Below are 21,563 nucleotides of genomic sequence, written 5' to 3'. Positions count from 1 at the left end.
CACAACTTACACTAGAAAAAGCAATAACCATTGCTACTCAGATTGAGTCAGCTACAGCTGAAGCCAAAATGATGAGCATGGATACAGGAGGCACAGTCCAGGCTGTGACTCCTTTGCAGAAAAGTTCACTACCACCACAGACACACAATTAGAAGAGGAAAACTAATGGAAAACCACTGAATCAACAAATTCAAAATACAGTAAAAGCATGTTTTCGCTGTGGATCCCCACAACACCTTGCAAGCTACACAGGATGTCCGGCAAAAGTAGCTCAGTGCAATCATTGCAAAAAGATTGGACATTTGGCTAAAGTATGTCACAGTAGCCAGTTCAATCAACAGGTGCATGCAGTTACAATACCAGATGTTACTGTGCTGAGCGTGGACAAAATCACTACTGCACATATTCCAGAACAGATAAAGTGCACTGTAAACGTTTCCGCCTTACCCTCAGGCAAACCACACTCTAAAAATGTCTAAAACCATGGAAAGTCAACAGCTAAGAAGTGACTCCATCTTCCTCCACAAAAAAATAAGTGTGTCCAGGTTACCAGATTAACAAACTGTATATTCTGATTTGGACTAGTGCAATTAAAAACCATCAAGATCTAACTCACACATGGAAAGGTATTTATAGTAGAAAGTCTGAAAGAGCTTTAATTAGAGCTTTGCAACATAGCTGCAGTATAATACTACCTTAATTATCCTTAATCAAACCAAATTGAAGGGTAATTTTGGAGAACCAGAGGTAGGATAATTAAAAGGTCAGGAACAGCATTTAGGCCAGAGCTTTATTCATAAATGCAAAAAGAAACTAACTCTTGTATTTTTGTAAGAGAAATTCTGCACTTTTTTACATACAAAAAGCAATATCAAAGAAATTTTAACATTTCAAAGTCAAGCACTGAAAAGTTAGGCAACGTCAAAATTAAGGTTGCCCTTATGAAATTTAACAAATCTGTTTGTCAGGGCCTGATCCGAAGCTAAATGAAGTCAATGGCCTGACTTTCATGGGCATCGGATCAGCTGGCTAGAATACACACAAAACGCAGTTAGTAAACTTGTGTAGTTGTAGCCGTTTCAGTCCCAGGATGTTAGAGAGACAAGGTGGATGATGCAATTTGAAGTTGGTCCAATAAAAGATATTATTTCACTTTGAAGTTGGTCCAGTAAATGATATTATTTCACTCACCTTGTCTGTCTAGTAAGCCAACATAGCAGCCAGCAGTAATTGTGTGCCACCCTCTAGTTTTTATTGCCTATCCATAACAGTATTAACTCTATCTATTGTCTACCCATTGAGAACTTTTCAATGGCTCTTTCTCTGTTGCAGTGTCATTCCAACATCCTTAGGAGAGAGAAAGTTAATACCTCAATGTCTTGGATATCTCACTTGCAATTTGTGTTATGTCCACAGCCCTAGTATGAAGACTAATTTACTATAATTTATTGTATGTTAAAATATTGTGATAGGCGTCTCTCCCCCAAAGGCTAGGTTGCAAATGGGTGTGGTTTGAGAGTGAGGCTGGGGAAATGGGAATTGAAACAAAGAGTTCTTGTGGTGGGTGGTATCATGTGTCACCAGTTCTAGGGGAGTGTAACAGATTGTGCTCACCACCATGGCACCTCCTGCTGGTTGCTCCGACCATCAGCAGGGCGCCCTCCTCTTGTGTGTCTCACTCTCCGTCACTGGTTCTCCGCTGTCTGTGGGGACCCGTGTCACTCCTGGACCGCGGCGTCCTCTTCAGGGCATGGCCCTCCAGCTGTGCCCTAACTCTGTCTCCCCCTCCCAGGGGAGCTGGCAGTCCTTCGCCTGGCTTCTCGCCGCACTGGCGAACTGCGGCCCGTAGTCCAGCCCCTCATTCAGGGGCAAACTGCAGTCCTTTGGCTCAAGCCTGCACTCAGATGGAGCTGCAAATAGTCAGCGTAAGCTCTGGTTCAGAGCGGAGCGGGAAACAAAGTCATTCAGCCTAGGCCTGTACCCAAAGTCAGTTAACTCAGGCTTTCCTTCAGCTAGCCTGAGGGAAGGGGAGACTGCCACCCACTGCTTGGGCGGCAGGGGGGACGTAGGCCCTCCCACTCCACTGTATCTCGGCCCAGGGCCCTAAGGGTGGCGGAGGGCTCTGCCACCGCGTCAGCAGGAATCCAAGCCGCAACATGCGGACTCACTCTCTGCCAGCGTTGCAGCCAAACAGGGGTCAAGTAGCCACTTCCACACTCCCCTTTCAAGGGTACAGGCTGGTCCAGTGAGGGAAGGTGATTGGCGGGGTCCTCAGTTGCCAGCAGAAGCTCTGCTGGGGTTGGGCCAGCCGGCAGTCTGGGCCAGCTGTCTGTCTCCTGCGAGATCAGGTCGTCCAGCAGTCAGGGTGGTCCGGGCCAGTTGTCTACTTCCCCCAGGGTCAGGTCAGTCTAGGGTCCAAGCAGTCCGGGCCAGTCGTCTGCACTCTGCAGGCCTGCTGCCACCTCCCAGCATGAGAGCTCAGGGGAAGCATCTGTCCCCTCCAGTGGCTGGGACCCTACTGAGCTTCTGGGTCCCACTTTTATACTTCCGACCCCGCCCCTTGGCTGCCGGGAGGCGGAGCTAGGGGGTAGGGCTCTGCCCACGACGGGGTGGAGCCACCCTCTTCCTCTGTGTCTGGAGAGGGCCAGTCCACCTCACTACAGGGAGGTATGTGCTGCTATCTATATTAGATATTTATATGGCCCCCATTGCCATAGTATCTGAGCACCTCACTATCTTCAATGTATTTATCCTTAGGGCAGTGCTATTATCCCCACTTTACAGATGGGGAACTGAGGCACAGAGCAGCTTGGTGACTTTCCCAAGGTCACACAGGGAGTGTGCAACAGCACAGGGAACTAAACTCAGGTCACCCAAGTCCTAGGCTAGTGCCCTAATTTCTGGACCATCCTTCTTCCCTTGTTGTGCTTAGGCTCTGATTGCACTAATGTTGGATGGCTTTTTAGACAGTGGGGATCTCACCATATTCAGATACCCCACTGTTAAAATATATAAAATAGTATCAAGATGCTATAATTTAGGGCTTGTCTAGATGAACAGTTAGTAAATGGCAAACTGGAGTGCAAATTTACAGTGCACTCGCGTGCTGTGCACTAACTATCCATGTGGACCCTGCTACCATGCACTAAAAGGTCCTGAGTGCACTTTGTTCTACTCCACTTTGAAACGGGAGTAAGTCAGTGAGGACTAGGGAACACAGCAGCAGGGTCCACAGACAGTGTGCTGTAGATTTACAACCCGATTTACCGTGCACTAACTGTTCATCTAGACAAGCCCTGAGAACGTTGTGGCTACAGTACCCAGATTTTACTTGTACATATTGAATATTAATATTAAATATTCCCCTGCCATTTGCTTTACTTCTTGATTAAAAGAACAGTTAGAGGTCTATTGGATCTAACTTATATGTAAAGTAAATGCCTAAGTAAAGTAGGCAATAATGTTGTATATCTGCCTAAAAGATGTGGACTGTGCAAGCCACACCGCAATTTCAAATATCACATTGCAGAAAAAAATTATGAGTATTTACTAGGGCTGCCAAGCGATTAAAAACATTATTCATAATTAATGGCGTGATAAAAAAAATTAATCGTGATTAATCATGCCGTTAAACAATAATAGAATATCATTTATTTAAATATTTTTGGATATTTTCTACATTTTCAAATATATTGATTTCAATTGCAACACAGAATACAAAGTGTACAGTGCTCACTTTATATTATTTTTATTTCAAATATTTGCACTGTACAAAACAAAAGAAATAGTATTTTTCAATTCACCTCATACAAGTACTGTAGTGCAATCTCTATCGTGAAAGTTGAAGTTGCAAATGTAGAATTTTGTACAAAAAACCTGCATTCAAAAATAAAACAATGTAAAACTTTAGAGCTTACAAGTCCAATCAGTCCTACTTCTTGTTCACCCAATCGCTCAGACAAACACATTTGTTTATATTTGCAGAAGATAATGCTGCCTGCTTCTTGAGGTACAATGTCACCTGAAAGAGAGAACAGGTGTTTGCATGGCACTGTTGTAGCTGGTGCTGCAAGAAATTTACATGCCAGATAAGCTAAATATTCATATGTCCCTTGATGCATCAACCACCGTTCCAGAGGACATGCGTCTATGCTGATGACGGGTTCTGCTTGATAACAATCCAAAGCAGTGCAGACCGACCATGTTCACTTTCATCATCTGAATCAGATGCCACCAGCAGAAGGTTGATATTCGTTTTTGGTGGTTTGGGTTCTGTAGTTTCTGCATCAGAGTGCTGCTCTTTTAACACTTCTGAAAGCATGCTCTACACCTCGTCCCTCTCAGATTTTGGAAGGCACTTCAGATTCTTAAATCTTGGGCCAAGTGCTGTAGCTCTCTTTAGAAATTTCACATTGGTGTCTTCTTTGCATTTTGTCAAATTTGCAGTGAAAGTGTTCTTTACACAGAGGTGGGCAAACTACGGCCCGTGGGCCAGATGTGGCCCACGGGATTGTCCTGCCCAACCCTTGAGCTCCTGGCCGGAGTGGCTAGCCCCTGGCCCCTCCCCTCCTGTCCCCCGGGCAGGGCTCTGGGCAGGACTCTGGGTGGCGGGGGCTGCGAGCTCCTGCCGAGCAGAGCGGCAGCATGTCTAGCTCCAGCCGGGTGGCGTGGCTGCCAGACATGCTGCTCTGAGCAGCATGGTAAGGGGACCGGGGCTGGGGGGTTGGATAAGGGGCAGAGGGTCCCGGGGGGCAGTTGGATGGGATGGAGGTTCTGTGGGGGGGGAAGGCGGTCAGGGGATGGGGACCAGGGCGGGTTGGATAGGTGTGGGGTCCCGGGGGGCCTGTCAGAGGGCGGGGGTGTGAATAGGGGTCAGGGGATGGGAAACAATGGGGGTTGAACAGGTGTGGAGTCCTGGGGGGCCTGTCAGGGGGCGGGGTGTGGATACAGGTCCCAGGAGGGGGAGGTTAGGGGACAAGGAGCAGGGGGGTTGGATAGATCGGAAGTTATGAGAGGGGCAGTCAGGGGGTGGAAAGTGGGAGGGGGAGGATAGGGGGTGGGAGCCAGGCTGTTTGGGGAGGCACAGCCTTCCCTACCCGGCCCTCCATACAGTTTTGCAACCCCAATGTGGTCCTCAGGCCAGAAAGTTTGCCCACCCCGTCTTAAAACAAACAACACGTGCTGGGTCATCATCCAAGACAGCTATAACATGAAATATATGGCAGAATGTGGGTAAAATAGAGCAGGAGACCTACAATTCTCCCCCAAGGAGTTTGATCACAAATTTAATCAACGCATTTTTTTTACGCGCGTCGTCAGCATGGAAACACGTCCTCTGGAATGATAGCCGAAGCATGAAGAGGCATATGCATCTGTAGCGCATCTGGCATATTAAATATCTTGTGACGTCAGCTACACCAGAGCCATGCGAACACCTGTTCTCACTTTCAGGTGACACTGTAATTAAGAAGTGAGCAGCAACTCCCATCAATGTAAACAACCTTGTTTCTCTTTGATCTTAGAAAAATAAGGTATAACTCAGGAGGAGAAAATTACTATAATTGGGAAGCAAAAAAGGGCACATTATTAGAAATGGATAAATCAAGTCTGATTCAGAACTATAATGGATCAAAGTATGAAGTGTTGGTTTCAAAGGAGCAATTATAGCGAAAGAAAAAATACCCTGTGTTGAAGAGTTGGGTAAAGTCAATTATGGACTTGTCCATTTATCTTTCATACATGGCATTTTGAAAGACAGAATCATTATGCAGCCTAATCAGAGCATACACCCAAAGGAAAGTCAGTATTTAGTTTCCTCATCACTGAACTTTTGAAAAATTGTTGTTCTATAGCAGACTCCAGTCTTGTGACCATTCACATATCTGCTTTAAAAACGCTACAGAGCTTTATTACATTTTATAGAGTAGCTTCCCTTCAAATCTTTTCGTTCATTTTCTTCCTCATCTTTGCCTCTATTTCCATAAAGATGGAAACATAATCATTTGAACGGTAAAAGCTGTATACAGAATATATGGTACGTATGCAAAAAAATTACAACAAATTGCAGCTCATACAAGTAGAATATCTACCCCATAAATTACTTCCCTTTACATAACGTGAAACCCTTTAGCTGCTCTTAAACAGGCTTGTCTCTTCAAAGCAGTTATAGACGTTTCCTTTGCAAAGCCTAGAAGAGCCCATAAACTAGTATTTCTAGCTGTTCTCAGCCCTCTAGGAGAGCCTGTGAAAGAGACACAGGGAGGTGGGGATTTGGAATGGGTATGCTTTTGTTTTGCCAGCTTTACATTGATTGGCCTGCTAGGGAGGTATAGTTCAGAGGGTTCAGCATTTTGCAGACACAACTTCCTTCCAGCCTGGGTTGTCATAGCAATAGATACAGCCTCCTGCCCTGCCCCCATCTAGTCTCCAGCCTGTGCTTGCTAGCTATCCCTGTGGCAGACAAGCTGAAAGGGACACAAGGAAGACAAGATTTTTGAAGCAAAATAACATGGTACATGGGCTGCACAGAGGTGGAAGATGGGAGAGAGCCTGGCGGCAGGTGAGAAAGGTGCACTTAGGAGGGCTATGGCAGCTTGTGTAGGGGGGAAAGGAAACCTGCACCACTCTCTCCTACCCTGCAGAAATACAGCAAGGATAGCAGTGGTTCGTAAGCAGGTTTACTAAAACCAGGAGAGAGAGACCTGATGTTTTTTTGCAAGCCTCACCAGGATGTCCCTCAAAGCCTGTAGGGTTCCTTCTTTTCATGTGCACTACTCTAATGCCAGCAGCAATGTCCTTCATTGCAGTCTCATGTCACTCAGAAAGGGATGCTTGAACAATTTTTTTGGCAGGCACACTGCTGATGGAAACTATGGGGGGTGTCTGTTATTACTCCTTCAAGCCAGGGGGTGTGGTAGCACCCCTAATTCCAGCACCACTGCACTCATCCTGCTGTCAGTGCTCACCCTTCCTCCAGTCATGCCTTCCAGCTGGTCAATTTAAATGATGGGGTTTGGGTTATAGGGATTAGATCTTGCCTCCATATTCTTATCACCTGCTTTTAAAGGGTGATCCCTTCATACCACAACAACTGGCTGATGCTTCTTCCTATTTCAAATGTCCATATTTTCAATTGATGCTGCACAAGCTGATAAGGGTGAAATCCTGGCTCCAGTTGAAGTCAATAGCAAAATTCTTATCAACTTCAATGGGGCCTGAGTTTCATCCTAAAGTTTTAGTTACATGGATCCAGATTACCCCACCCGCCTCCCACCCCAGGGAAAATCCACAAGAAAGGGCCAGGAGGCAGGGAAACTCCACAAGGAGACTGACAGCTTTGCTGACACTAATCCCTCTGAGAGGAGTTGGGGCTGGAGGGGCTGTAGATTGCTCTCCCTTCCAAGCCATGCAAAACCTGTAGCCATCTGCAAGGATGACTGGTGCTCCTCTCTCCTTTTCTGCAGCACAGTTTCAGGGGGAGTGGCAGTACCACTGGCTGCCTGCTCAGTAGCATCCTTGGCAGGGGTGGAGATGAAGCTAACAGAGCTCATTAAGCTATATTACCACCCACCTACTTTCCTGCACGGAAATTCAAAACTATAGCGGGGGATAGTGCTGCAGGGACTCATACATCCCTCACTCCAACCTCTTCTGCTCTATGCCCAACTTGCCCACAAACGCTAGAGAGAGGGAAGCATGCCATCCACCTCCTCAGTGCAGAATGGGAGAGGGAGTCACCAAAGGGTCCTTTCATGTGTAACTCATGTGAGGCTGATCCCCCAATCTCATTGCAAGGGCCATATAATGCCCTAGGTCCACACATGCATCAGCATTTTGGGAGTCATTGCCCATATTGGCTGCAGCAAGGTCCCAAGTACTGTGAATCTTACTGCTGTGGTCAAAAGCCCTTATCCAGACAAACATGTATTTATTTACCTGGCTCTGAGAAATCACCAGCCCTCCTACAGAGGTTTTAAAATCCAAGTTAATGAGCTAGAAGCCAAACCACTACCACATTTCTGGCAGAGTGTGATGAGATCATAGAAGTGGAAGTCTCCTTTTTGCCAAACTCAGATGCTGTGCTTGCCTTTCTCAGCATCTAACAGATAGGAGTTTGTCTGACAGAAAAATGGCTGATGGTCAATCCAGACAAGAAAAAAGTTATGCTGTTTAGTAGGAGAAACACCAGCAGGAACGGATGGGTGATATTGCTGCACCTTCCTAGGGGGAAGCTGCAGGGCCACTTTTCGTTGATGCAGCATAGAGTCATGCTGTTCCTAGATTTTCAGTCAAACTGGTGTCTTCTACAGCATCTCGTATAAAAGGGACATTACTGCACTGTGTTTAGTGTGGGAAATGGTTAGTCTCTCCCTTCACAGCAAACCACATTCCATTCTCGACTCTAACTGTGAACAAAAAACCCAGTCTAATCCAGCAATTAGACCTGCCTTTCCACCATCCCCAAGAGTGATGTCTTTTAAAATGTGTAATTATGCTTAAATAGTGGATTACAAAACAATGTTCTGTAGAGTTTTACAAAAATACAGTTCAGGGACTTTTACCATTAAATGAAATTATGCATGAAAACTCAAAAGGCAATGTGACCCAAAACCTTTCTATGTAAAGTAGGTCAGTGAACGATTCTAAACTATTAGCCACCAAAAAGCCACATTTTAATCAGACATGTACCTTTCTTTCTCTGATGCACATGTAAAAAATGTTGTTGTGGTTCATTTAAAGGGTTGTTTGAATACTGGGGGGGGGGGGGGGGGGGGGAGGGGAGGATTGTAAATATTTGATGAATTCTAAGGCTCCACTTTGTTTTGATCATATTCAAACTTATTAGGATTGCCAAAGATTTGAAAGTGATCTGGATTATTTGCTGAATATTGATCACTGAATATGTGCATTCTGTCTAACAGCACTGAGGTCCCTCATCCTACATATCCTGTGCCTTTGTCACACAGCAGTGTGGGAGTCAGAGGATAAGCAGGGAGTGAACAATTCTGCGAGACAATTAGAAAGCCCTTAGTGTGACTTTACTGTGCGTCATTGTTCAGCAGTCATTCCCTCTGGCCTTGTCCAGCCTAGAAAATATTGTACTCATTTTCCAGCAGTAGTGCAGCTTTGTGGCTGCTAACAACAGTGAATGCCTTGACCTATACAGAATTTAGGAGATTTTTAACCAGTAAGCTCTGAGTTGGTTCTCATGATATTGTGGGCAAAATGCTGGCCATTATGTGGCATTAGTATTTACAGCATTGCTTGTACCAGTGCAGATTTACCATTTCTGGGAAACACCTAAGACAGTCTTGAGTGTAGGTGTGCCTTCTATGTATATGGCACCCTCAGAAGGTGCAAGGAGGATATGGATGAGCAGTTTCTAAGTCAGAATACTGATGTTCTAAATCAGCAGTTCTCAAACTTTAGCAACCCGAGGATCCCCATTTTGATTTAAAAATTTTCACGGACCCCCAAGCCCTCTGCTCAGCCTTAAAACCTGCCCCCACTCCACTCCTTCCCCCAAGGCCTCACCCCCACCCCACCTCTTCCCGCCCCCACTCCAACTCTGCCCCTCCTTTTCTCTGCCACTTTCTGCCCTCTCCCCTGAGTGTTCCCCATCCGTGCTCCTCCCCCTCCCTCCCAGCGCCCCCTGCACACTGCTGAACAGCTGTTCCCTGGCTTGCAGGAGGTGCTGGGAGGGAGGGGAAGGAATTGAGGGAGGGAGGGAAGGTGGGGGAGGAGTTGATCAGCGGGGCCCGCGGACCCCCTGGAGTACCCTCATGGACCCCAGTTTGAGAAACGCTGCTCTAAATAGTATACAGGCAGCCAGCTGTTCATATAGAATACTGGAACATTTTTGAATTCCCAAGATATTAGCAATATATAGATTCTTGGATGTATAAAAAGGGAAATATTAGGAGTAGGAAGCTTATATAATCTCTGTATTGGGCACTTGTGTGACCACTACTGAAATACTGTTTCCAGTTTCTGGTTTCTACAGTTTAAGAAGGATGCTGAAATAATGAAGAGGTTTCAGAGGAGAGGCACAAGAATGATAAAAAGAGGGGAAAACATGCTTTATAATGAAAGGCTCAAGGAACTCAACTCACTCAGCTTATCGAACAGAAGGTTAAGGGATAACTTGATCACAGTCTATGGGTGTGTCTACACAGGGATAAAAAATACATGGCTGGCCTGGGTCAGCTGACTTGGTCTCAGGCTCTGGGGCTGAAAAATTGCTGTGTAGACATTCAGGCTCTGGCTGAAGCCCAAGCTCTGTTACCATGCAAGAGTGGAGAGTCCCAGAGCTCAGGCTTCAGACCGAGCCCCAAAGGCTACATAGCAATTTTTAGCTCCACAGCCTGAGTTCTGCAAGCCTGAGTCAGCTCACCTGGGTCAGCCATAGCCGTACCATGGGGCTTTTATCCCTGTGTAGACTGACTCAATAAGTATCTACACAGGGAACAGAAATTTGGTAAAAGAGGGCCCTTCAATCTAGCAGACAAAGATATAACAAGAACCAATGGCTGGAAGTTGAAGCGAGTCAAATTCAGACTAGAAATAAGGTGGAAAATACCAAAAGTTGTGGGCGATTCTCCATCACTGGAATTTTTTTAATCAAGATTGGATTTTTTCTAAAAGATATGCTCTGAGTCCACTTTAAATAGAAAGTGGACTCAGATCTGACCTGTATTCTGCAGGAGGCCAGGCTGGATGATCATCATGGTCGCTTCTAATCTTGGAATCTATGAATGAATCTGAAGCCAAAAAATCTCTTGCAATTTGCTACACTTTGCATTAGTCAACCATTACTCAATAGTTTCTATTAGACCTGATCTGCACATAGTTTTTGCACTGTTGTAAGTATTTCGATTACGAGTCTGATTATTTTTTTTAACCGTTCAGGTGACTCCTAGTGTGGATTCAATTATACTGATACAATGGTGCCTTACATTGGTATGGCTTACTCCTCTTCCTATACAAGAATAGCTATACCAGTACAAAGCATTTTCACTCTGATATAACTGTGTCCAGACTAGGGGACTTGTACTATACCAGTAAACACTATACCGGTATAGTTAAAGCAGTACAAGTTTAGTGTTTAGACAAGCCCTTAGTTTATATTTAATTCCTAGGAACTTCGATTTCCCACTTTTAAAAAAAGCTTGCATTATAAAGACAGGCCCACCAAGGACGTAAAATGAATTTAAATATATGTACATTTTTAATTTCTTCTGTGGGATCAGCATGAATTAAATGAATGCCCTTGACTTTAACTTGTAAAGATCAAAGTCAAATAACATAACATAGCATCACTCCAGGCAGGTTTTAAATGAGCAAACTTTGCTGCCAAGTGGATCACAATAATCCTTCATGATAATTCTTCCATAATTCTTTGGAATTATCAGTGTGAGGTTAGCATTTTCAACATTAACTTTCAGAGACAATCTGAAGGAAGAATTCAAAGCACACTAATTTGACTGAAGTACTGTAGAACTATAAAGCTTTATATATATATATTTGTTTTTCAACATTAAAGGGGGTAGGTGGTGCAAAAATCAATGAAGTTACTCTTCAGAGAAGTAGGCTCAAATCACAAACTGCTCTATGCTCTCATATGACTGCTGGTCTCTGCTCAAGAATACAACACTGGGACAGAAAAGGTTTGTAAATCAGATCAAATGTGCATTGGCAAGGTTTCAATGAATAGCACCCATCCAGACTATGCTTAGCTAGCTGGTCATAGGGTGACCAGATGTCCTGATTTTATAGGGACAGTTCTGATTTTTGGGTCTTTTTCTTATATAGGCTCCTATTACCCCCCACTCCTGTCCAGATTTTTCACATTTGCTGTCTGGTCACCCTAGCTGGTCAGTGCTATCAATTAATTACTTTTGTTATTTCAGATGTTGTCTGTGCAAGTATGAGTTGGTCATAAAATGGAACTTCTGTTCCATGGGAAATTCTGACATTTCAAAATTTGTTTTCATTCTGAATCAGAATGAAAAGTAAAGTTAAAATTCCTGAATTTTAATCCAGAAACATCAAAATGTATATTATGTTTCAACATTATTGAAATAATGTTAGATATTTTATAGTGTTGAACACTTACAGTGTTAAAATTAATGTTATAATAAAGTAAAACAAAATGAAATTAAATGATCAAGTCCAAATGGGACATTTCAGCATTATCAAAATAATAAAGTCATTTTAACAATTCATTTCAACACCTTTTCATCAAAAATGTTGCCAAAATTGACATGTTTCTGCAAAACATTTTGATTTTGACAAAACAGTATTTTCTGATGGAAAGCTGTTCGGCTGTGAATTTTTCAACCAACTCTACTTATTTGTATAGTCAGAAACATCTAACATTAAAAATAGTCAGGTATCATATTTCCTAAATACTGAAAATATACTGATGATGGGTAAAATTTTCAAAAGTCCTTACATGATTTAGGATCTTAAGTCTCATTTGCAAAAGTGATGTAGGCACTTAGGATCCTAAATTACACTGACTCCCAGTGAGATTCAGGCTCCTAAGTGCCTACATCAGTTTTGAAAATGGGACTTTGGTGTTTTTCAAAATTTTAACCAACATTCCCAAATTATTAAAATATGTGCTGTCCAATCTGTTAATCTAATAAAGTAGCTGTAGCAGGACAGGTTTCAGAGGAACAGCCGTGTTAGTCTGTATTCGCAAAAAGAAAAGGAGTACTTAAAACAGTTCCATAATCTCCAGGGGTTTTTGGGGGCAGGCAACACAGGAGATGCTTCAGCTGTTGGACCCTAAGGTTCTAGCACCTGGTGTGTCCCAAACAGTTCTCCCGGACTTCCTTCAACCACTATGCCCAATCTCTGGCTCCTCAGATAACCTGCCTCTGTGATCCATCCCTCACTGACTGCCTTCTAATTGCCTTCTAACCTTCCTCTCCTAGCAACCATCACCCTCCCAAACAGGAGGGAAAAAGCTGCAGCAGATTTCCCCTTAGCAAATTTATCACACTGACCTCTGCTGACATGAGGCTGCTAAGCCTGTTGATCGCAGTTATAATAGATTTTTAACAAATGAACAGGCAGATTTCTTCAGAGGGCATCTCCAAATACGAACGACAAAGCTTACTAAGCTTGGCAGAACCCTCTCAAGTACTGTCCCTCATCATGAGTTTGACTGTTAGATATACTGAGCAGGGACAACTCCCACTGGTGCCAATGCAGGTATTCAGCACCTCTCCGGATTCGGCCAAAGAAGAATATTACTGCGTTTAGGTTCGAGTTTACTTTTATTCTGCACAGACCTGTTACTCTTACGTCATGTTCACTGTTATGGACTATTTCCATCAGAAATGCCAAATTGGGAAACAAATTACAAAAAAATGTTATATTTATACTATATAAATGAATCACACATTTCTTAAAGCTTCTTGCACTATTAGTTTTCCTTTAGCTCTTATATTTTTTAATCTTTATCTTACAGTATGCTCAGATTTGGAGTGTTGGCAGTTTGAGAAGAATGCTAGGCAATAATTTCATACTTATCCCGCAAATACTGTCAGATATGCCCTAAGTGTACACAGCATAACACACTGAGAAAAGGGAAAGGGTCACTGTACTTTTTTTCAAAAAATGTGTTCACTTTTGATACATTTTTCTGGGTCAAATTTTTTTTTTTATATTGTACCATCACCCAATACCTTCCGGACTGCTTCTAACTGATTACATCAGCACTGAATGGGGAGGTAAGAGGGCACGATTAATTGCACGCCTTGCTGCTTCATTATATCAACAAGGTGCCCTGTCTTGTTTTTTAAGCGGAACCAAATTTTAATGAACAATATTCCCCATTCTCGCAGCAGCTTGTTTCTGATATGTAAACACTTACAAAGCGCTCTGCATCTTCAAAGTGGTTTATGAATGTCAACTAGCTATTCTGCACGTCATCCTTGGGAAGGAGGGAGGGAGGTACAATGAATATGAATGGAAACCAAACATGACTGAAAATCAGAAATTTCACTTTAACAGAAAAAATAATTGATAAAGGGTACATGGCATAAGCCAGTCACTAACCAAGGGGGTAAAGGAAGAAATTTCCTCTCTGGGAAGGTTACTGCATAGTTGTTCATTCTGCAGTTTCTTGACTCTTCCACTGAAGCATCTGGTTCTGGCGACCGCTGAGACAGAAAACTGGACAAGATGCACTTTTGGTCTGATTTAGTAGGTCAGTTCCTATATTGCCCAAATTTGGTTCTGACACAATTAGAAGTTTAGGCTGACACTTTCAAAGCAACCAAGAGGATGTGGAGGCCCAAGTCCCATTAATTTTAATGGGACTTTGGCCTCCAAATCTCTAGGCAGTTTTAAAAATCAAAATCTCAGCCTCAGTACTGGCTGAGTCAATCTAATTATAGATGCCATCTAAACTCAATTTCCAGCTGTGCTGTAGCCAAGTCAGGGAATATATATGTTGTTACCAGGCTCCCCAACTCCGTTATAGTTGTAGACAAGTATTTCTTGGTTCTCATCTGCTTTAATGATTTTGACTCAGAGAACAATATCGTCAGCACAGATCGTTAACATCTTGGGTGTTACTTCATGCATCCCCTTCCAGCTAAATGCTCACAGTAAACAACTAATGAACTGAAGGTGTCAGATCTCATTAAAACTAGAGATGCCCCAAAACTGAACCTCCAACCTTCATCCCTTTGAATGTCAGGGAGCTCAGTTTCATTAGGGGCCTGTTTTCTGCTTAAGATTCAGATATGGCCAAAGTTATGCAAGAACAGCCACTCTTTTTGATATTCCAGCCCAAGATGACAGCTGAGATCATGAGATTTTCACCATTCAAGATATTTGAAATATTGTGAGATCAGATGATTTTTTGATATTTCTACTCTACGGGGCTGAAATCTCATGAAAACACCTGCCAAGTCTAGCACTTTCTAATCTACATTTATAAACTGGCTTGGTTTTGGCCTTGAACCTTAACTTCAGTCCTCAACATTAAACTGATTCTGATCTGGACACCACCTTCTTGTCCTAGTGCTAAGGAAAACTAAAATAACAGAAGTGCAATAAAGAAAAAAATTATAATTGCACAGACTTGTGCGGCTATGTCAAACAGTGGCATGGTGGTTAATCATCCCTCCAAGATCAAGCATTTGTATGTATATTCTTACTTCTTCATTTTTGTGGCAACCTAGCTACACAGGTTCTGTTGGATCCACCTCAGAAAAGGGGTATAGGACAAATACGTGAGCTTCTGTGTAGATATCTGACTCCCCATATTCAGAGTTTCTTCTGTAGGGGTTTCCCCCTGGTGTTACACACTCAGTTGAGCCCTCAGAGTGATTTTTAAACAGGAACATTTCATTACAATTTCTGTAAGAATCAGAAAACATAGCTCCCACAGCCCAGTGCTGACGTGTCTCCAAGAACATCAAGACCTCTGCTGGAACCACACACCCTGTTCACCAGATTTGCATATTGTTGACCCTATTACCAGAGTCCAAGTCTTAAAGAGATAAAGCAGTGGAAATGTAGCTCTGGCATTCCATCCAGTTCCTAGAAAAATGTCCTTATTGCATATTCAAACAGAAACAGGATCTACCTTCACCCCGACCTAATGTGGTTTGCACACTGTAGTGGGATTGTATTTGGGACCAAACTTTTGGGTCCTCTCTGAACCCAGATTTTCCTCACCCATGGCAACCATTTTTAGTTGATGTCCTGAAGTTTTTTCCTCAGATGACACCTCCTTTTGTCCTGCTCCATTAACTGTTTCCGTGCCAAGATTGTGTGCATAGTGTGAGGACATACTGTCTGCAAATTTTCACAAGTCAGCCTTGACAGATTTCAGCTGTGGTGTCTGCTTTTGGCATTTGAGCATCCCATCATCCATCTTATCAGTCTAGCTTTTTGTACTATACTAATCGCTGTAGTGCCCAAGTGGTCATCTATAAAAGCTTCTTTGTTGTTCCTCAGCAGCATCCCACTGATACAGCATTTCACCTCCTATGCAAACACACGCATGCACACACTTAAAATAACATTGTCCTCATTTAGGACTAGGAGTTTTTATTCCTACTTAACCGAGAAGAATTTATTCGTGATAAAATCATCTGGGTTATCACAAGGGTGGAAACCATGCCTATATCTCACTAGCCCTCTAACATTTTCTTATTAATTTGTACTAGTTACAGATTATAATGTTATTTTTGTTTTTACTTAGAAGAAATAGCCTCTGAACTAATCTAGGGGTCTAGTCCCCATGTTCCCTTCCTCATATGGCATGGAGAAGAGACTGCATCCACAGACCCCAGCTTGGGGCATGAAAGCAGAGAGTATGGCTTTAGCAGTAAGTTCTGCCTTTCCCTGCAGAACTTTCCCCTTCATGGAGCTCCTAGCTCTGTTGACTTCCAAGGAGGTTGGGATCAGTTCTCTCAACTGGATTCTTCTCCCTCCTAACCTATCAGGTCCCAGATTTCAAAGCCTGCAGTAACTTGCCCGGTTTCTTCCTCCACTCTATGGAAACTTACCCCCCCCCCACAGTGAGGTGTTCCTGGAGGTTGGGCTGGGGGTGGTGTATTAGGGGAGTTCCTGAGAGCACAGGAATGCCCCTTTGCTTCAGAGGTTTGCTCATAGTCTACATGGAGGGGCAGAACCCCTGGATTTTTTCAGGGGAGGGGACGGAAGACAAGCCCCCCTCCATGAAGTTAGACGTAAAGGGAAATGCCGCAAGCACAAACATAGAATTTGCACTAGGTGGGGGGAGCAGTAGGCCTAAATTCTACGCTAGAAAACCAAATCAGTTTTCCCTGAAGAACATTCCAATATAAACAGAGTTCTCTACATAGAGTTCATTAGACCAGAGAGACAAGGGAGAATGACTAAACACCACATATAAGAATCTATAAAATTTCTTCCTCCTGGACATATTTTCAGTAATAATTAAAACAAACAGAAAGTATCTTCATTTTTATAACTTGTAAGATAACTATGCCAAGCTCAAAAACAAGGTAAAATGGCCATAAAAAGCTACGGACAGAATAAAAGTAAGATAACATTTCAACAAAGGCATCTCTTTCACATTACAATTTTTTTCACCATAAACATTTTTTATTAAAAGTAGGAAAGTTTCAGTAACCAACAGGTACAATTATCTGCTATTTGACATTTAAATTTCCAAGCATACGTAGCTATCTAACTATCCATACAGATATACACAAACATTCAAATTAACTAGATTCCTTGATTTATTTTAGTCTATGTATATTGACAAGTGACTTGCTTTTCACATGTACAATGAGGGTAATGCACCCAAAAGAAGAGCATACCATAATATGCAAAGTAAAGTGCACACCTATGCATACCGTGTTTAAAAAAAAAAAAAGTATCCTGCTAATGCGTCAGTTAGTTTTCAAAATTTAGAAGCAACTCCACAGAAAATAAAAAAAAAAGCTAAATTACTAACTTGACCTAAAACACTTTACACAGACCCTGTCCTACTTTGATTGTTCTACAGCAATGCTATAGGGACCAGAGTTTTCAAAATAGTTCAGGACCAGCGTTTCAAATGCTCAGCACCCACAACTGGGTCTAGATTTTCACGGACTCCTTTTGAAAATCTGGCTAGTCTTTTTGGCCAGTAAGTGGGAGCTGAGCACGTCTGAAAATCTGGCTCTGGTTATGGACATGAGCTTTTTTGAAACGCTGGCCCTCAATTAATACACTGTAATACCACATATTAATTTCTTTCTCTTCATTTACAGGATAAGCCTATAATACTTGTTAGATTTTGTATTGAGGAAATTTTGTATTCCCTAATTTAGCAAGCAAATGATAAAAGAAATATATTTTTCAACCCATCATTACCAAACGCCCATAGAACAACAAGAGCCTAACAAGATAAATGGAGCATGCTTTGCATAGCCATAAGTGTTCATTTGCATTCCTGGCATCTAAGGTCCAATCCTGCAAATCCTTTCACAGGAAAGTTAATGGGAATTCCATCTGTGAAGAACATGCAGGACTGGCCTTTGTGGACTTTAATGCCATTTTTCAAATGTACTTTTTATGCTTGAGTTTTTATTCATCATAATTAAAGAAGAAAGCATGCAAATTACAGGTCTTAGTTTCCCTTTGTTCAACGTAAACAACTATTGACACCAACAGCAAATTAGATAGTTTTTTTTGTTTTATTGTTATTTTGTTTATTTTTTATACACACAAACCCTGTGAATTTAATTCGCTTCTACTATATTGTGAAAAGCACATCACATTAACTACTGTTTACTGGCATGCTTAGTCCTAACTCCTTGTTGTTTAAACAAATACTTCTCCATAGAGATTTGTATGCCAATCTTCACCAAAGGAAAAAAGTGTTTAGATTAGAAACTAATTAAGACAGGAGCATATAATAGGGTACAAATGCTAATAAGAACTTAACTGTAAAGACATAAAATTAACATTAAGGGAATAAATATCCTAGATGAGCATTCAGGAGCCAGAGAAAAATCAAAGAATGATTTGAGAACACAGGAGGGGATAGTGACAGCATCTATGGACTGAGCAACTATATTGGAGAAAAATGTCAAACAAATGTGTTGTGTTTGATATGATGGGTTTGCAAGTGAAGTAAGAATGCTGCCAGGAAGAAAACTGCTTTTAAAAAATAATAAAATTCAATAATTAGAAATTATCTACCTCAAGAACCAGCCAAAGTTGGTCTCCATTCTTCACATCTTTCTTGTAGTACATTCCATAGAACTTGACTACGTTGGGATGATCAGAGAGAGCTTTCAAAATGTTGTACTCGGCTTCAATTTCTTCATCAATATCCTAGTGCAGCATATCACAAAAATAAATAGCAGTCAGCAAACCCAAGGCCATATGAAAATTGACACAGTGTGCAGTCTATTCAAACTTTGTCTAAAGATAAAACAAAGTCAAATGAAATATTAGTGCATCTTTACAACACTGTAAAACATATACTCAGTTCTGTTCAGTCACAATACCCCATTTAATATATTTAACTATACAGAATTAAGACTAAAGTCATCTTTAGCTTACACTGTCTTCTGTCAATTTGAGCCAAAGCACATGGTGGCAGAAAGTCCAACAGGAGTATGGGTGAGGAAGAAACTGCCATAGTTCCAGGTGGTCACAACATCCTCTAGATAGGAGCCTGCATGAAGCTGGCACAGACCTAAGTGGTGGTGGGGGCAGTGCTGATTGAAACTTCAGCCAGAAAAACTGCTATTGAGTCCCTGGGAGAACTTGCAGCTTTTCTAGTCTGGTACCACCAGGAGGGAGAACAGACAGTATTCCTAAAACCTGCCCTCCCTTCAGTTGTGAATCCCTTCTCTGGGGCTAAGGGTTGGGTTCTGGAAGGTACAATCTGGATTCACCTCCCTCTCTCTGTGCCAGCAGGTGTGAGTCCAGACCAGTATATTAGCAGCCTTTGCTAAACAAGGCGTTTGCTTAGAAGGAAAAGTTACTAAAATATGACAGCATCAAGGTTGAATGAAATAATTTACTAGACAGATTTGCTGAATCTCACTGACCAATATTGTCTCATTCTTTCCTTGTGCTCCGCCATCTCTCTGTTGGTGTCTACCTGTTGTCTCTTGCCTTACACTTAGATTTTTAGATTGTTGCTCTTTGGAGCAGAGTCTTTGTTCTCTGTTTTTACACTTGCTAGCAATATGCAGCTCTAATCCAGAGGTGGCCAACCTGAGCCTGAGAAGGAGCCAGAATTTATCAGGGAACATTGCCAAAAAGAGCCACAGTAATATGTCAGCAGCCCCCATCTGCTACTCCCCTCCAGCCCCCAGCACCTCCTGCCCACTGGCAGTCTCACCAATCAGTGCCTCTCACTCTCTCCTCACGCTTCCCACCTACCGCTATCAGCTGCTTTGCAGTGTGCAGGAGGCTCTGGTGGGGAGCGGGGAGGAGCGAGGGCATGGCAAGCTCGGGGGAAGGGGTGGTGTGGTGGCAGGACCTGGGGCAGAGCAGGGGGTTGAGCAGTGAGCACCCCACAGCACATTGGAAAGTTAGCATCTGTTGCTCCAGCCTCGGAGTCAGCGCCTATGCAAGGAGCCGCATATTAACCTCTGAAGAGCTACACGCGGCTCCGGAGCCACAGGTTGGCCAACCCTGCTCTAATCCATGACCAGGGCTCCGGGGCACTACTGCAATACAAATAATAATAAAAAACAACACGCTGATTAAATTCACTGAAAAATTTTTCATACATTTTGAAAACTTACCACCCAACTAGGGGTAATTTTGCAAATACTGTGCATATCAACATCCAGGTATTGCGACAGGCACAGAGACTGAAAACGACAAATATGCTACTTTCTGTTTAAAGTTCATCTTTCTCTATTTTAATTTCAGTTTCAGTATTCAGTTCTCCCCAAACTCTTATACTCCAAAGAGTACTAAATAATTTAGCTAGCATTCACCAAAGGCACCAGCAGAGTTCACCTCTCTTGATGGTGGGTCCTGAGTGCTCCCTTAATGTGGAATCAGAATTGCCACTGTACTCTGTTCACACCCCTCTCCTTGACAGAGTAAAAATGGGGAGAGGGGAGCCCAAGAAAAATATCATTGTTGTTGAGTCCCCCATCTCTGCAAATGCATGTGGCAAGACCCCACTACTTCTTTTTTGTATCCCACTGAACCTCTTTATACTTTTGAAGGAAGTTTGATATTGTCTGGAGTTTCTGAAACAGTGCACCCAGGGATCCACATACCAGAGCACATGGAAGTTTGCCAGCACCCAAAGAAGGGTGATACTGGGCTCTGCTGCAGTCAAGGTGTGAAGGTATTTCATCTGCACTTGGGGACATGGGGATCTCAGCAACAGCCACGCTGGTCACATGTAAAGTAGACTTATACTAGTGCGCTTCTCCAATTAGTTGTGCACGTACTGCTAGTGTGGGTACCCTGTACCTGCACTGTGTCCTCATATGCTGTGCTGGGCATGGGTATACACTGTGCACGAGTGTGCACACATGTTCACACCATCCCTTTTCAGTATGGGACAGTAGCACTACCATTTCTGGGGCAGTATCCCAGAGTCCTGTGCATCACAGGAGACACTCTGGGAACCTCCTTGCTGCATATTGCTGGTACTATATGCTGCCTTCACACAGCTGGCAACGGCAGCTCCTGCTCAGCCTCCCTCCTACCCAACTGCATGGAAGACATGGAGCAAGTCCATCAGGACGTGGATCTGCTTCTGCTGCTCACAGGACAAATGTCCAAGTGATGCTGTACTGGACACTGCACAGAATCTATCCAGAAATATGTGGGACTCTGAAGCCATATGACCGAGAAGGTGAATGAAAATCCATTGGGGTGCCATGGAACAGATATCTTCAATGCTGTGATTGCAATGGTATGGCCATGGGTGGACCACCGCTTCTGATCCTGGAGAACCAGCGTGGCGTGGTGGGACCACATCATCTTGGAAATCTCGGATGATGACCCAGTGGCTGCAGAACTTCAGAATGAAGAAGCAAATCTTCACAGAGTTGTTTGAACCGCTTACAGCA

General features: G+C 43.0%; 1 protein-coding gene across 11 annotated transcripts in view; it reads right to left on the bottom strand.

Annotated features, from left to right (window-relative positions):
• MYO3A (myosin IIIA) overlaps positions 1–21,563 on the bottom strand; it is a 299,867-nt gene that overhangs the window by 153,328 nt on the left and 124,976 nt on the right. For all 11 annotated transcript variants that reach the window (XR_007354926.2, XM_048837824.2, XM_048837826.2 and 8 more), the window contains one exon: positions 18,706–18,840. Coding sequence is in view for 10 of the 11 variants with exons in the window: in XM_048837824.2 (XP_048693781.2) it covers positions 18,706–18,840 (135 nt within the window). In the remaining variant the exon portion in view is untranslated. The remainder of the gene's footprint in view (positions 1–18,705; positions 18,841–21,563) is intronic.

Source organism: Caretta caretta, chromosome 2, assembly GCF_965140235.1.
Source record: "Caretta caretta isolate rCarCar2 chromosome 2, rCarCar1.hap1, whole genome shotgun sequence".
Lineage (NCBI taxonomy): Eukaryota > Metazoa > Chordata > Testudines > Cheloniidae > Caretta > Caretta caretta.
Note: the sequence above shows the minus strand (reverse complement) of the source record. Positions and strands in the feature narration are given on the sequence as shown.